The 18405-nt window shown below is 37.5% G+C and overlaps 1 protein-coding gene across 1 annotated transcript in view; it reads right to left on the reverse strand.

Moving 5' to 3' along the window:
* RPS6KA6 (ribosomal protein S6 kinase A6) overlaps positions 1-18405 on the reverse strand; it is a 181125-nt gene that overhangs the window by 144298 nt on the left and 18422 nt on the right. The window contains exon 2 of the mRNA XM_047843898.1: positions 9183-9242. Coding sequence (XP_047699854.1) covers positions 9183-9242 — 60 coding nt within the window. The remainder of the gene's footprint in view (positions 1-9182; positions 9243-18405) is intronic.

The following is an 18405-nucleotide window of genomic DNA, read 5'->3' on the forward strand; positions in this document are numbered from 1 at the left end:
TATACTTATGAAGGGCTGTTTTGTGACCCAGTGTGTTATCTATCTTGGAGAATGTTCCATGTGCACTTGAGAAGAAAGTATATTTTGTTGCTTTGGGATGCAGAGTTCTAAATATATCTGTCAAGTCCATCTGATCCAACGTATCATTCAGGGCCCTTGTTTCTTTAATGATCCTGTGTCTAGATGATCTCTCCATTGTTGTAAGTGGAGTATTAAAGTTTCCTGCAATTACCACATTCTTATAAATCAGATTGCTTATGTTTGTGATTGTTTTATATATTTGGGGACTCCCATATTTGGCGCATAGACATTTATAATTGTTAGCTCTTCCTGATGGATAGACCCTGTAATTATTATATAATGCCCTTCTTCATCTCTTGTTGCGGCCTTTAATTGAAACTCTAGCTTTTCTGATATAAGTATGGCTACCCCAGTTTTCTTTTGACTTCCAGTAGAATGATAGATAGTTCTCCATCCCCTCAGTTTCTATCTGAAAGTGTCCTAAGGTCTACAATGTGTCTCTTGTAGACAGCAAATAGATGGGTCTTGGTTTTGTTTTGTTTTTTCCATTCTGATACCCTATCTCTTTTGGTTGGAGCATTTAGTCCATTTACATTCAGTGTTATTATAGAAAGATATGGGTTTAGAGTCATTGTGATGCCTGCGGCTTTCATGCTTGTAGTGCTGTCTCTGGTACCTTGTCTCACAGGGTCCCCCTTAGGATCTCTTGTAGGGCTGGTTTAGTGGTGACAAATTCCTTCAGTTTTTGTTTATTTGGGAAGACCTTTATCTCTCCTTCTATTCTAAATGACAGATTTGCTGGATAAAGGATTCTTGGCTGCATATTTTTTCTGTTCATCACATTGAATATTTCCTGCCATTCCTTTCTGGCCTGCCAAGTTTCAGTAGATAAATCCGTCACGAGTCTTATCAGTCTCCCTTTGTATGTTAGAGCCTGTTTATCCCTAGCTGCTTCAGAATTTTCTCTTTATCCTTGTATTTTGCCAGTTTCACTATGATATGTTGTGCAGAAGATTGCTTCAATTTACGTCTGAATGCAGTTCGCTGTGCCTCTTGGCTTTCAATGCCTTCTTCCTTCCCCAGATCAGGGAAGTTCTCAGCTATGGTTTCTTCAAGTACACCTTCAGCTCTTTCCCTCTCTCTTCCTCTTCTGAAATCCCAATTATGCGTATGTTATTATGTTTAATTGTGCGACTTAGTTCTCTAATTCTCCCCTCATACTCCTGGATTCTTTTATCTCTTTTTCTCAGCTTCCTCTTTTTCATAATTTTATTTTCTAACACCTAACTCTCCTCTACCTCTTGAATCCGAGCTGTGGTTGCCTCCATTTTATTTTGCACCTCATTTATAGCATTTTTTAGCTCCTCCTGACTACTTCTTAATCCCTTGATCTCTGTAGTAATAGATTCTCTGTTGTCCTCTATGCTTTTTTCAAGCCCAGCCATTAATTTTATGACTATTATTTCAAATTCATTTTCTGTTACATTGCTTAAATCGTTTTTGATCAGTTCGTTAGCTGTCACTACTTCCTGGAGTTTCTTCTGAGATGAATTTTTCCATTTCGTCATTTTGGATAGACCCTGGAGTGGCGCAGAACAGCAGGGTTCTTCCTCTGTGCTGTCTTGAGTAACTTGCATTGGTGGGCGGGGACACAGTCAGACCCAATGTCAGCCCCCAGCCCACCACTGGGGCCACAGTCAGACTGCTGTGTACCTTATCTTCCCTTCTCCCAGGGGTAGGACTCACTGCGGAGTGGTGTGGCCCTTGTCTGGGCTACTTGCACACTGCCAGGCTTGTGTTGCTGCTTCTATGGGATCTGGTGTAGTAGCCGGGAGGGGGGGGGATCCGCAGGGTGCACAGGGGTGCGAGGGGCAGACTCAGCTCATTTTGCCTTTGGTGGTCCACTTCAGAAGGGGCCCTGTGGCACTGGGAGGGAGGCAGATCCATCACAGGGATGGATCCACAGAAGCACAATGTTGGGTGTTTGCGTGGTGCAAGCAAGTTCAGTGACGGAAACTGGTTGCCTTTGGGATTTTGGCTGGGGGATGAGCGAGAGAGATGGTGCTGGCGAGCACCTTTGTTCTCCACGAATCTGAGCTCTGTCCTCTGGGGGTCAACAACTCTCCCTTCCATTGTCCTCTAGCCTCCCCCACTCTCAGAGCAGAGCTATTGACTTATAATATTCCAGATGTGAAGTCCCAATGGCTGTCAGAACACACTCTGTCTGGCCCCTCCACTTTTGCAAGCCAGACTCGGGGGCTCTACCTTGCCAGGTGGGCTGGCTGCCCCTCCACTGCCCCGGCTCCTTCCCATCAGTCCGTGTACTGCGCAACGCCTCTCAGTCCTTCCTACCCCTTTCCGTGGGCCTCTCATCTATGCTTGGCTCCAGAGAGTCCATTCTGCTAGTCTTCTGGCAGTTTTCTGGGTTATTTAGTCAGATGTGGGTGGAATCTAATTGGTCAGCAGGACGTGGTGAGCCCAGCTTCCTCCTACGCTGCCATCTTCCTCTTCTTCATCAATAAATATTTATTTAATACACATGTTTGAGTCTCACCCTCAGAGATTATGGTCCAGTAGAACTAGGGTGAGACCTAGCATTTTCTAAAACCTCCCCAGATGATTCTGATACATGATCAGGACTGAAAAAGTTATTTAGGTGTTTCTAAGATATACTTATATGGGTATATATAGATACACAAATACACACATACATCCACAGCTAGTTATTACAGAAGTGTTTTATATTTTGTATGTACTAGCTCTTTTTATTGTCAAATCATGACACCCTCTGTGTCATCATTTGTAATATCAGTCTAATTTCATCTACTCCCCACCCTAGTCTTGTCTATTGCTTAACATGTCTCAGCCTCCCCAAGGCTATACTTATTGATGTTTACTATTAAAACATTTTTGTGTCATCTGCAGCCCTTTTCCCTTCCACTAATTCACTTTCTTCTGCTTCTGTACTATTCCAAAAGCTTGAGACTGGAAGCATTCTAGCCTGAAATAAGATAGTGATGTACCTATCAGCAATCCATTTGTTTTCTCTTAGGAATGAATCATCTTCAAAAAATGTTCTTTATTCTGGTACAATGAAGTCATGATATATTACATAATCTTCCCATTTATACAGTCTTTTCTCTTTAATCATTCACTCATTCAGATAAATCAACATTTAAGGAACATACACTATGTATTAGGTACAGTGCAACACATTGGGAATACAGGATAAAATGTAGACTTGAAGATAACATTTTTTTGTCTTATATATCACATTCCCTAATGAAACAAAATGGTATACTATACATTATGGGCTAAATCTTTTCCCCTCAAAACTCATGTGCTAAAGTCTTAACCCCCAGTACCTCAGAATGACTATTTGGAGACAGGGCCTTTAAAAAGGTAATTAAGGTAAAATAAGGTCATTAGGATGGACCCAATCCTAATCCAATATTACTGGTATTCTCATAAGAAAAGGAGATTAGGAAACAGACACATAAAGGATGAGGCACAGCACGAAGACAGCCATCTATAAACCAAGGGTTTGAAATTTTTAAAAAACCAAGGAGAGTGGCCTCAGAAGAAACCAGCTCTGCCAACACCTTGATCTTGAACTTCTAGCCTCCATAATTGTGATAAAATAAATTTGTCGTTTAAGTTACTTAGCCTGTAGTATTTAGTTATGGCAGCCCTTGCAAACTTATACAAAGTACCTAATCATAGTTGATCTGTGTAAAGACAGTTGCTACTGTAAAATTAAGATTTAATAACTTTGAAATAGGAACCACTATTCTTTCCAACACCATATGAAAAAATTTGGTGATTTTTTAGAATATCATAGTAATTGTTGATAAATACAAAAATTATGAATGCTCAGTCACAACCAAAATAGTATGCTCTGATATCTATAATCTGTGATCATCTTTTTAATTCAGGGGTCAACAATGTTATAACACTGGAAAAATATACTGATATAGTTCAAAATGAACTTCTGAGTACACTACTGCTCCATTCATTTGAAAACCAATTTCAAATCATCTGTTAATGAGAAAGAAAAGTTGATGACAATCTATTAGGAATTCATATTATATAATTCTATTACAACAGTTTCCTTGGACTATGGAACTAAGCATAGATACCTCCAGAAAAGAGGTCAAAAGAAAAGGGATGAACTTAGGAAGTATAATGCTAAGTGAAGCAAGTCAGTTAGAAAAAGACAAATACCGTATTATTTCAATCATATGTGGAATTTAATAAACAAAACAAAGGAGCATGGGGGAGAGAGAGAGAGAGAGAGAGAGAGAGAGAGAGAGAGAGAGAATATGAGACAGAGAGAGAGAGAGAAGCCAAAAAACAGATGCTAAACTATTAAGAAAAAACTGATGGTTACCAGAGGGGAGGTGGTGGGGGGGGAGGATGGTTGAAACAGGTGGTGAAGATTAAGGAGTATAATGGGGCACCTGGGTGGTTCAGTCAGTTAAGTGTCCAACTTAGGCTCAGGTCATGATCTCACAGCTCGTGAGTTTGAGCCCCAGGTCGGGCTCTGTGCTAACAGCTCAGAGCTTAGAGCCTGCCCTGGATTCTGTGTCTCTCCCTCTCTCTGTCCCTCCCATGTTCATGCTGTCTCCTTCAGTCTCTCAATAATGAATAAACTTAAAAAAAAAAGATTAAGGAGTATAATTGTCATGATGAGCACTGGATGATGTATAGAATTGTTGATTTGCTATATTGTACACTTGAAACTAATATAACACTATATATTAACCATACTGGAATTAAATTTTTTAAACTTAAAAAGAAGAGGGATTTTAAAAGCATAAATTTGGGGGTTTTATTCAATAATGCCATATCCACCTGTCCAAACATGTGTTTTATTTGGGAGTAGATAGGCCAGTTTGATCATCAGGAAATTCCAAAAGCATGTAGTTGTGGATTTGTTAAAATGTACATGCAGAGATTTGGGAAAGCGGCTTGATGTATTTTTCTCATGCAGGTCTTCTTTCTTTATCGTGGGAAAGCAGTGAATAATCCAGGGTCACTGAAAACCAAGCGAAGTATCAGCATACTTTGAACGAAGGCTAACAGTAATAATAATGTACATGTCAAAATGCCACTAGGATGAAGAAAACATTTCAAATGATGTACATATTGAAAAGTAATTGCCAAATATTTAGGTTGGGAAAACAGTATCAATTTGTATGAATGACTGAAAACCAAAGAAGGATGGCAAACTAGTTCCCACTTGGCTTGGTTTATTCTACTTTATAGAATTATCTCTTTAGTTCCCTTATCTATAAAATTGGAATAAAACCTGCCCTATCCATTTCATATCTGGGTTAGAGAATTTTGAAAACCACAAAATGTCTATAAAAATTGAAGTCATTGAATTATTTATACTATTTATCTTTGCATCCTTTGTGGTTTAGCATGGAACTCTACCTTATATTGGCTGTCCATCAATGTTTAGTTGAACAATAATTGTTTATCTAAGAGTTTTGCATACCTGTAATACAAGGGTTTGAAATTTTTAAAAAACACTAAATGAATAAAAAGAACCAACTTTCCAAGGAAAGAAAAACATTGAAGCACAGCAAGGATAAATTTTTAGAATGGGAAGGAAATAAAAGAAGGAAAAATCCACCATAAAGAAGCAGGCCCCCGAAGTTAAAAGACTTCCTACTTACAGCTATACCTGAGTTTAAGTAAAACACACTTGTAAAAGAATATTTCTTAAAGGATTCTTACTACAGACATATGTCTAGAATGGTTTTCAAAATTAGAAATGTAGGGCTTCAAAATATCAGGAAATCATTTTTTTATGTACATTTTCAGTTAAATGTAACCTTTTTATTTCTGGGTATTAAAAATATATATCAGCTTGGAGATTAAACATACTGCTGATGTACTAATGGAATAAACTAAAAAATCTAAGTGTTAAGTGAATATTCTTTTGAAATTTCTAAAATATTGGTAACATTAAAAATATGTATCTTATTTCAGGAAAAATAATCATTCCACACAAACTTTAAAAGTAAATATAAATGGATCACAAACTAGGAAATATAAGACATCTCTATTGATTTTGACAACATAAAACAATTAATTCATGTCAGTAATCTACTAAAGAAGAATTATAACACCTTTTTCTTCTAGCCTGGACACAGTTGGGAGAAGTAAGGGACTAGGTGATGAATATGGTATCAAATATCTTTTATCAGTGAGCTGTTACATAATACTTACCAAATGTGAACATTGTCTTGAGAAATGAAAAAATTAATTCTAACTAAACTAGACATATTAAAATTATACTAACTATAATTTAGTCTTGTCAATAATATGCTGGACACATACAGGAAGTTTGGGAAGCAATTTAATTAACTTTTCTTGTTTTAACTGAAGAAAAGAGATCAGATGACCATGAAAGTCTAAAGCTATGATAAGTGAGATGAAGTAGATCAGTTGTTTAAATCAGTCAATCACAAAACAGCATCAGGCAACATAAGCAATACCTAAGTTCAAATTTAAAGAACACTGTTTAAAGAATCTCTGCATCACAGAGCAATCTACAACATTCCATTATTAAACAAAAAAGAGACAGCTGCAAAAAAACACACATCTGCCAGCATCACACTGGAATAGGCAACTACATCCCCTCAAATCCTATATTTTAAACCAGTACACAAAGATATAAATTTATATGGTTAGTGTTTCTTATCACCCACATCATTTAACTGACACAAAATGAGTACCTGAACCATTGCACAGCAAATGTACTTTGTTTTAAGTTCCAATAGCTCAGGCTATAAACTAAATCAAATCCTTGGAAGTGATTCTAGGTCTCTTATTTTCCAATACTTCAGATTTCCCTTTCTAGATACTGAAGTTGACTGTCTAATTTAGATCATATTAACATCTATCACTGTATATTTTACTGCTTTTCCATTAAAACTGTAATTCTTGACTCATCTTTCATTAAAATTGGGAAGGCAAATATTTGACAATAACCCTATGTATATATCTATATTTTTATGTTGGCTACACATGTACTTATGTACACATGCACATACATAGTTGTTTTGGGTTTTTTTTTTGTCTTCCTCCTGTGGTGTGGGGCATGGCATTTCCTTGTTAATTTATTAATACTCAAATATACCCTTCCCCACTGCCTTTTGTATTTTCTTACACTTTATGTTTTATAAACTAGTAACATAATTACAACTATGCCTCCTAGTACACATGATCTGTAATAAAGCTTTAGATGACTTTGATAGCAGCTTACATTTAATTATACTCAAAATTAACATGTTACTAATATCAAGTAAAGTGCAAAAGCCATAATGACAACATTTTACCTCTTATTAAGCAGAAGTAAGATTATTGTTACATCATCACAACCTGAAGAGACAGTGAATTTTTACATAGACTATTTCAAATAAGAGTCTTGGAGAAACCCAATTTAAATATCTCTCCTGGTCCTATCTAAAAAGATCCTCTTATAAACTAGTATCAAGGAAAAAAAAGGACATCAAGGTTGATTTTATCAATAACTAAATAAAAAAGTATGGAGCTTTCCTTATTTTCCACTTCTTTGAGTCTACACAATACACAGATGACTTAGCATGAGGCACACTGGGTCATAAGTCTTGTTTCTGCTATTGTTACTTTGATGACCTAGTATAACAACCTCTCCAAGTCTCAAAAGACTTACCTAAATATACAATGAGGTTATTATAAAATATTATCTCTGAGGCTCCTTACAGCTTAAACAGTCCATAATTCCATGAAAATATCAATTAAAATGATAATCATAAAATAGCAAAATAAATGTGGATGTCCATCTTAGACACTTCTTGAAAACTTAAGAACACTCTTCCATAAAACTAGACCTTAGGGCACCTGGCTGGCTCAGTTGGTTGTGCATCCAACTTCGGCTCAGGTCATGATCTCAGCATTCCTGAGTTCAAGCCATGTTTTGGGCTCTGTGCTTATGGCTCAGAGCCTGGAGCCTATTTCAGATTCTGTATCTCCCTCTCTGTCTCTGCCCCTCTCCCTCTCATGCTCTGTCTCTCTCTCTCTCTCTTCCAAAAATAAATAAACATTAGGAAAAAGAAAAAGAAAACTAGACCTTGTACAATGACAGTCTAGTATATAGGCCTGGCATTGAATGGCCTAATAGTTAAATGGTCTTTAAAATTGGTTAGAAACTTCTAGGGCACCTGGGTGGTACAGTCAGTTAAGCATCCTACTCTTGATTGCAGCTCAGGTCATGATCTCGCAGTTCATGAATTCAAGCCTCACATCAGGCTCTGCACTGACATTGTGGGACCCGCTTAAGATTCTCTCTCTCTCTCTCTCTCTCTCTCTCTCTCTCTCTCTCTCCCCACACACACGCTTGTATTCTCTCTCTCTCTCTCCCCCCACACACGCTTGTATTCTCTCTCTCTCTCTCAAAATAAATGAATAAACTTAAAAAAAAAACTAGTTAGAAACTACTGAAATAATTTAGTTGTAAAACTTTTTCAAAGCCAAGAAATGGATTTTAAATGATCTCAGGTTAAATATTTCTACATTAAATCTCCTTTCTACCCAAAAGTTGAGCATAACCTGATATAGTTTAATGTAGAAGACTGTGTATTTTAGTGCTACACTTACTCATATGCTACCAAGTAAAAATTTCATTCATTACACTAAAAATGAGTGAATTTCATGGCATGTAAATTATACCTCAATAAAGTTGTTTAAAAAAAACTTCACTGGGGCCCCCCGGGTGGCTCAGTCAGTTAAGCGTCTAACTTGATTTCAGCTCAAGTCATAATCTCACAGTTCATGAGATCAAGCTCCTCATTGGGCTCCACACTGTCAGCACAGGACCTGCTTGAGATTCTCTCTCCCTTCTCTCTCTGCCCATACCCCAGCTTGTGCTCTCTCTCTGCCTCTCAAAATAAATAATTTTTTTTTAAAAACCGCTTCAGTTATAAAAATTTCTAACAAGAAAACTGTCTTATATTTTAAACTGCTATTATTTTATTAATAAATGAATTTGCTTATTATTAACTTACCTGAATAAATTTATTTAAGTGACAGAAGACTTTCTCTTTTCCCATTATTCTCTTTCCTTATATTTTAAAAATGTACCTTAATGAATTAATGTGAGTACTTACTTGGCAAGAATCTGCTTCTCCCTCTTCCATTGGCTCATCAACCATTTTAAGACCATCCACCTGAAAAATATTCAAATCAAAAACCAAAGTTCAGGATTACTAGAATAAGAATAAGAATAAGAATAAGAACTAAGAAAAATATAACAACTAGGCATTTCCCATCACGATCTAACAAGATCCACTCTTACTGAAGCACAAACTGACAAAAGACATATAAAAGGTATTTAGAAAAGGAACATTAAATATGGTTTCCAGATTATTCTTGAGAATCCTTAACTTTCAGAGCTGTAGATTTCATTCCATAGTATTTAGAGCATTGCTATGATAGATTAACATATACTAACCATATGACCTTTGTGGTTTCATTAATAGTATCCCCAGCCCAACACCAAAAAGTCAATTAAAAATAGGGCGCCTGGGTGGCCCAGTAGGTTGAGCATCTGACTTCAGCTCAAGTCATGATATCATGGTTCGTGAGTTTAAGCCCTGCATTGGGCTCTGTGCTGACAGCTCAGACCCTGGAGCCTGATTCTGATTCTGTGTCTTCCTCTCTCTCTCTGCCTGTCCCCTGCTCATTCTCTGTCTCTGTCTCTCCAAAATAAATAAATGTAAAAAATATTAAAAATAGGCAGAAGATCTAAATAGACATATTTCCAAAGACATATGGAAGTTCAATAGGCACATGAAAAGATGCTCAACAGTACTAATCATCAGAAAAATGCTAGTCAAACCCACAATGAGATATCATCTCACACCAATGAGAGTGACAATTATAAAAAGACAAGAAATAACAAGCATTGATAAGGATGTGGAGAAAACAAAACCATTGTGTAGTGCTGGTGAAAATGCAAATTGGTGTAGTCACTGTGGAAAATAGTATAGAGGTTTCTCCAAAAATTCAAAGTAGAAATAGTATACAATCCAGCAATTCTACTTCTGGGTATTTACCTAAAGCAAAAAATAAAAATAAAAAAAAAAAACACTGATTGGAAAAGATACATCCACTCCTATGTTCATTGCAGCATTACTTGCAATAGCCAAGATATGGAAGCAACCTAGGTATCCACTAGTAGATAAATGGATAAATAAGATTGAGATACGTGTATGTATATATATATATATATATATATATATATATATACATATACATATACACACATATATGTGTATATATATATATGTGTGTGTATATATACACACACATATATATATACACATTGACTCATTTCACTTAATATAACACTCTCTAGATTCCTCCATGTTGTCATGGCCATATTTCATTCATTTTTATGGCGGAGTAATATACTATGAGTGTGTACATACACACACATATGTATATGTATATATATGTATATATATATGTGTGTGTATATATGTATATACATATATATGTGTATATATATGTATGTATGTATATATGTATGTATATACAAATATATACATATTTGTTCTGGTTCTTTTTAGATTCTACATGTAAGTAAAATCATATGGTATTTGTCTGTGACTCATTTCACTTAATATAACACTCTCTAGATTCCTCCATGTTGTCATGGCCATATTTCATTCATTTTTATGGCAGAGTAATATACTATGAGTGTGTACATGGAGGAATCTAGAGAGTGTAGAATCTAAAAAGAACCAGAACAAATGAACAAACAAAACAAAACAGAAACAGACTCAAAAATACAGAGACCAAACTGGTTCTAGAGAGAGGGGATGGATGGGGAAAATAGGTGAAAGGGATAAAAAGGTTCATAAACTTCCAGCTATGAAATAAATAAGACACAAAGATTTAATGTACAACATAAGGAATATAGTCAGTAACATTGAAATAACATTGCATGGTGACAGATGATAATTACACTTATCATGGTGAGGATTTCAAAATAAATATAAATGGCAAATCACTGTATTGTACACCTGAAATTAATATAACGTTGCATGACAACTATACTTTAAACATTTTTTAAGAATAATTTTTTAAATTTATTTCTTTCTTTTGACAGAGAGAGAGAGAGAGAGAGAGAGAGAGAACAAGTGGCGAAGGGTCGGAAAGAGAGGGAGAGAGAGAGAATCTGAAGCAGTCTCCACACTGTCAGCACAGAGCCCAATGCAGTGCTCAAATTCACAAACGTGAGATCATGAACTGAGCTGAAATCAAGAGTCAGATGCTTAGCCAACTGAGCCATCTAGGTACCCCTAATTAAAAAAAAATTGAAGTTCTCCCTAACCAAATATTTATGAGATGGGGGGGGGGGATGCCATACAAATATCTACTGTGGGGATATATTTAAAGCAAATTAAAATGGGAAGAGTTTTATGTAATTGCACTATTGTTAATTCCTTTCCTTTCTTTTAGTTCAATTAAATTTTGAGTTAGTCTACAGAAGAATAAATTATAGGAAAAATATGTGTAAGTAGTGATGAAAACAAAATTAATTTAACATACAAAGTTCAGTAGGTAATAATACTCTTCAAGCACTATTTTAGGAAAGAGTTAATTGCAGAGGACTTAGATCAGGAGTCTGCAAACTATGGCCCAATGGGCCAAATCTACCCCACTGTTCTTGTTGTTGTTGTTGTTTGTTTGTTTGTTTTTTGTGTTTTTTTGTAAATAAAATTTTACTGTAACACAGAAACATCCATTTGTGTCCATATTATCTATGGATGCTTTCTCACTGCAACAGCCGAGTTGAATAGATGAGAGTTCCCTATACTTGCAAATCCTGCAATATTTACTGTTTGTCCCTTTACAGAAAAACTCTGTCAGCTAGTGATCTAAGATATTTGAAAATTAAGCACAGCAAGATGGTCTAGAAAAAAAGAAATTTAACCACTGCCTATTTATGAATCTACAGAAAGGACAGGACAGGACAGGACAGGAAAGGAAAGGAAGAAGGAGGGAGAGAGAGAAAGGAAGGATGGATGGAGGAAGGAAGGAAGGAAGGAAGAAAGGAAGGAAGGAAGGAAGGAAATAGAGCTTCTGGTGACAGCCAAGAAGAAATAAGTTTATTTGTTCTCTAGTTATAAATTAAAATCTCCACACAAAATACAAAAAGGACTATCTAAGGACTCTGAAATTAAATATTAACAAGCAGTTTAGGGACGGACAACACAATTCAAAGAATAACTAGTATTGTGGTGAGTTTCCTGGGTTTATTTCCAAACTTTGTCTCTTGACTTTGACCCAAGAAGAGACTGATTCATGGAACTCCAGAGTAAGAACAATATTTCCAAAAGAAACTCCACTTATTTCAAAGAGGATCAGGAAAAGATGCACTTTTGAGCTGGTAAACAAAAAGAGAATCACAAGTTTTCTTTTTTTCCCATTTTTTTTCTTTTTTGACTCCCACTCCTGATCCAAGGCAAGCCCCAATTAAGAGAAAACCTATCTGATCAAAGAGACAAGGAAAAGAGGCCCATATGATTTTTTAAAAAGAGGTTAGGGTAATCCTTGTTATATTTTTCATGTTCTCCTTCATTTCACATCAAAGGCAGCCCCAACAGTACTAACCTATGTGACATCATCAAAGACTAAAACTCAGAGAAACTCTACTTCTGGTCAGTGGAATCAGGATAAAGGGCCCATTGAACTGGAGAATTCATAGAAGAAATCATGGCAAGACAGAATTGGAAAAGGAGATCCCTAATTCTCCGTATGAACAGACACAAGTCCTTGTCTCAACAACAAATTGCATATATGTGGAACAGAATCAAACCACTGCTCAGTTCTCAAACTAACCACTGAGTTAGCACATGCAGAGTTCTGACCCAAACAATCTGAAGACATAATCAACACTGGAACCATCACACAGAGAGGGGGAGATAGAACTTGAACCTAACCAGGAAGACTATGTGCTGAAACAGTCAAAATTAACAGGCATCAATCCCAGTATAACTCCAATGTTGAAATATCTGACAAGGATCATGCAGCTATTATAAATATGCTTTTGATTAAAAATAAACACAATTGAAAAATAAACACACTTGAGTCGAATGTTAAAAGTTATCAGAAGAAAAATATAAACTATTAAAAACAAAACAAAACAAATGTAGAGGGGCGCCTGAGTGGCTCACTTAGTTAAGCATCTGACTTCAGCTCAGTTCATAATCTCGTGATTCATGGGTTCCTGCCTGCATTGGGCTCTATGCAGGCAGCTCAGAGCCTGGAGCCTGCTTCAGATTCTGTGTCTCCCTTTCTCTCTGCCCCTCCCCTGCTCACACTCTGTCTTTCTCTCCTTCAAAAAATAAATAAACATTTGAGAAAAGCTGTGCCTCTGCAACCAATCAGAGCCGCTTCCCCAAGCAGCTGCAGTGTCCATGTTGATGGCCCAAAGTGGAAGTCCTTAGGCAGAGCAGAAGGGGAACCTGCAGGGGGAATTCTGACAGCAACCTGTGCCTTTTCTCTGGCTGTCCGAGCATGGCCTCTGGAATCAGACCACTTAGATTAAAGTCCTAGCTTGACCACTTGCCATCTGAATGCTCTCCAGTAAGTTATTTCACTTCTCTGGGTCTCAGTTTCCTATCTGTAATAATAGTATTTACCTCAGAGGATGACGATGAAGAACTAATGAGTTAACATTTGCAAACATCCCAATAGGGTGGAGACACATCTCTGCTGATCTCTCCTGTATCTGCTCTCAGGGATATACAATGTGTTACCACTGAGAATGGGCAGTAGTTAACTTCACAGCAGAGGAGAAGGTGGTGGCATAGGAGGACTCTGGGCTCACCATGTCCTGCTGATCACTTAGATTCTACCCATATCTGTCTAAATAACCCAGAAAACTGCCAGAAGACTAGCAGAACAGACTCTCCAGAGCCAAGCATAGGCAAGAGGTCCACTGAAGAGGGTAAGAAGGGCAAAGAGGTGGTGCACGTTACACGGACTGGTGGGAGGGAGCCAGGAGAGTGGAGGGGCAGCCCGCCTGGTAAGCCAGAGCCCCCAAGTCTGGTTTGGAAGAGTGCAGGGGGCAGACTGCATGAGTTCTGACAGCCAGCGGGACTTAACTACTGGAATGTTATAAGTCAAAAGCTCTGCTCAGAGAGCGGGAGGGCGAGAGAACACTGGGAGGGAGAGGTGTTGAGCCTTGAAAGACAGAGCTCAGCTCAGCGGGGAAACAAAGGCACTGGCCAGCGACATATCCCTCTCCCATCCCCCACCTGAAATCCTAAAGGGAAGCAGTTCCCATCACTAAACTTGCTTGCACTGCGCACACACCTAACACTGCTTCTGTGGATCCATCCCTCCGACGGGTCAGCCTGCCTCTTTCGAGGTGCTGCAGGGCCCCTCCTGCAGGGGACTACCAACAGCAAAGCAATGCTAAGCCTGCCCCTCCCGCCCCTGTGCACCTTGCAGATCCACCCCAGCTAATACGCCAGATCCCATCAAAGCAGCACCACAAGCCTGGCAGTGTGAAAGTAGCCCAGACAGAGGCCACACCACTCTACAGTGAGTCCTGCCCCAGGGAGAGGGGAAGATAAGGTACACACCAGTCTGACTGTAGCCCCAGTGGTGGGCTGGGGGCTGACATCGGGTCTGACTGCTGCCCCACCCACCAACACAACTTACTCCATACAACACAGGGGAAGTGCTCTGCAGTTCCGTGCCACTCCAGGGACTATCCAACATGAAGAAATGGAAGAATTCATCTCAAAAGAAACTCCAAGAAGTAGCGACAGCTAACGAATTTATCAAAAACGATTTAAGCAATATAACAGAACAAGAATTTAGAATAATAGTCAAAAATTAATTTCTGGGCTTGAAAAAAGCATAGAAGTCAGCAGAGAAACTATTGCTACAGAGATCAGGGGACTAAGAAACAGTCACGAAGAGCTAAAAAAATGCAATAAATGAGATGCAGAATAAAATGGAGGTAACCACAGCTCGGACTGAAGAGGCAGAGGAGAGAATAGGTGAATTAGAAGATAACATTATGGAAAAAGAGAAAGCTGAGGAAAAGATAGATGAAAAAATCCAGGAGTCTGAGGGCAGAATTGGAGAACTAAGTGATGCATTCAAACGGAACGAAGTCCCCATGATAGGAATATTAGAAGATGAAGAGAGAGAAGAGGGGGACTGAAGGTGTACTTGAAGAAACCATATCTGAGAACTTCCCTGATGTGGGGAAGGAAAAAGGCATTGAAATACAAGAGGCACAAAGAACTCCCTTCAGACGTAACTTGAATCAATCTTTGACATGACATATCGTAGTGAAACTGGCAAAATACAAGGATAAAGGGAAAATTCTGAAAGCAGCTAGGGATAAACAGGCTCTAACTTACAAAGGTACACACATAAGAGTAGTGGCAGATCTATCTACTGAAACTTGGCAGGCCAGAAAGGAATGGCAGGAAATCTTCAATGTGCTGAACAGAAAAAATATGTAGCTGAGAATCCTTTATCCAGCAAATCTATCATTCAGAATATAAGGAGAAATAAAGGTCTTCCCAAACAAACAAAAACTGAAGGAAGTCATCACCAGTAAACCAGCCCTACAAGAGATGCTAAGGGGAATTCTGTGAGTGAAATCTTGCAAGGACCACAAAGTACCAGAGATATCACTACAAGCATGGAACCTACAGACATCACAATGACTCTAAACCATATCTTTCTATAATAACACTGAATGTAAATGGACTAAATGCTCCAACCAACAGATATAGGGTATCAGAATAGATAAAAAAAAAAAAACAAGATTCATCTATTTGCTGTCTACAACAGACTCATTTTAGACCTGAGGACACCTTCAAGTTGAAAGTGAGGGGATGGAGAACTATCTATCATGCTGCTGGAAGTCAAAAGAAAGCTGGAGTAACATATCAGACAAACTAGACTGTAAATTAAAGGCTGTAACAAGAGATGAAAAAGGGCATCATATAATAAATACAGGGTCTATCCATCAGGAAGAGCTAACAATTATAAATGTCTACACACCAAATACAGGAGCTGCCAAATATACAAAACAATCACAAACATAAACAACCTTATTGATAATAATGGAGTGACTGCAGGGGACTTTAATACTCCATTTACAACAATGGATAGATCATCTAGACACAGGATCAATAAAGAAACAAGGGCCCTGAATGACACATTGGATCACATGGACTTGACAGATATATTTAGAACGCTGCATTCCAAAGCAACAGAATATATTTGCTTCTTGAGTGCACATGGAACATTCTCCAAGATAGATCACACACGGGATCACAAAACAGCCCTTCATAAGTATGCAAGTATTGAGATCATACCATGAATACTTTCAAACCACAATACTACAAAGCTTGAAATCAACCACAGGAAAAAGCCTGGAAAACCTCCAAAAGCATGGAAGTTAAAGAACACCCTACTAAAGAATGAATGGGACAACCACGCAATTTAAAAAATATATGGAAACAAATGAAAGTGAAAATACAACAATCCAAAAGCTTTGGGATGCAGCAAAGGCAGTCCTGAGAGGAAAATACTTTGCAATCCAGGCCTATCTCAAGAAACAAGAAAAATCCCAAATACAAAATCTAACAGCACACCTGAAGGAAATAGAAGCAGAACAGCAAAGAACACCAAATCCAGCAGAAGAAGAGAAATAATAAAGATTAGAGCAGAAATAAACAATATAGAATCTAAAAAAACTGTAGAGCAGATGAATGAAACCAAGAGTTGTTTTTTTTTTTTCTTTGGAAAAAATAAACAAAGCTGATAAACCTCTAGCCAGGCTTCTCAAAAAGAAAAGGAAGATGACCCAAATATATAAAATCATGAATGAAAAAGGAATTATTACAACCAATCCCTCAGAGATACAAGCAATTATCAAGGAATACCATGAAAAATTATATGCCAACAAACGGGTCAACCTGGAAGAAATGGACAAATTCCTAAGCACCCACACACTTCGAAAACTCAAACAGGAAGAAATAGAAAATTTGAACAGACCCATAACCAGCGAAGAAATTGAATCAGTTGTCAAAATCTCCCAACAAATAGGAGTCCAGGACCAGATGGGAAGATGGCTTCCCAGGAGAATTCTACCAGACATTTAAAGCAGAGATAATACCTATCCTTCTCAAGTTATTCCAAAAAATAGAAAAGGAAGGAAAAATTCCAGACTCATTCAATGAATCCAGCATTACTTTGATTCCTAAACCAGACAGAGACCCAGAAAAAAAAAAAGAGAGAGAGAGAGAGAGAGAAAACTACAGGCCAAGATCTCTGATGAATATGGATGCAAAAATTCTCAATAAGATACTAGCAAATCGAATTCAACAGCATATAAAAAGAATTATTCACCATGATCAAGTTCGATTCATTCCTGGGATGCAGGGCTCGTTCAACATTCACAAATCAATCAACCTGATACATCACATTAATAAAACAAAAGAAAAGAACCATATGATCCTGTCAATCGATGCAGTAAAAGCATTTGACAAAATTCAGCATCCTTTCTTAATAAAAACCCTTGAGAAAGTTGGTATAGAAGAAACATACGTAAACATCATAAATGCCATTTATGAAAAGCCCACAGCTCATATCATCCTCAATGGGGAAAAATGGAGCTTTCTCCCTGAGATCAGGAAACATCAGGGATATCCACTCCCACCGCTGTTGTTTAACATAGTGTTGGAAGTGCTAGCATCAGGAATCAGACAACAAAAGGAAACCAAAGGCATAAAAATTGGCAAAGATGAAGTCAAGCTTTCACTTTTTGCAGATGACATGATATTATACATGGAAAACCCGAGAGACTCGGGTACATGAATTCATGAATTCATGCAAATTCAGCAAAGTCACAGGATACAAAATCAATGTACAGAAATCAGTTGCATTCTTACTACACTAAAAATGAAGCAACAGAAAGGCAAATAAAGAAACTGACCCCATTCACAATTGCACTAAGAATCGTAAAATACCCAGGAATAAACCTAACCAAAGATGTAAAAGATCTGTATGCTGAAAACTATAGAAACTTTATGAAGGAAATTGAAGAAGATATAAAGAAATGGAAAAACATTCCATGCTCATGGATTGGAAGAATAAATATTGCTAAAATGTCAATATTACACAAAGCTATCTACACATTCAATGCAATTCCAATCAAAATTGTACTAGATATCTTTGCAAAGCTAGAAAAAGCAATCCTAAAATTTGTATGGAACCACAAAACGCCCCGAATAGCCAAAGTAATTTTGAAGAAGACCAAAGCGGGAGGTATCACAATCCCAG

Source organism: Prionailurus viverrinus, chromosome X (assembly GCF_022837055.1).
Source record: "Prionailurus viverrinus isolate Anna chromosome X, UM_Priviv_1.0, whole genome shotgun sequence".
In the NCBI taxonomy this organism is placed as follows: domain Eukaryota; kingdom Metazoa; phylum Chordata; class Mammalia; order Carnivora; family Felidae; genus Prionailurus; species Prionailurus viverrinus.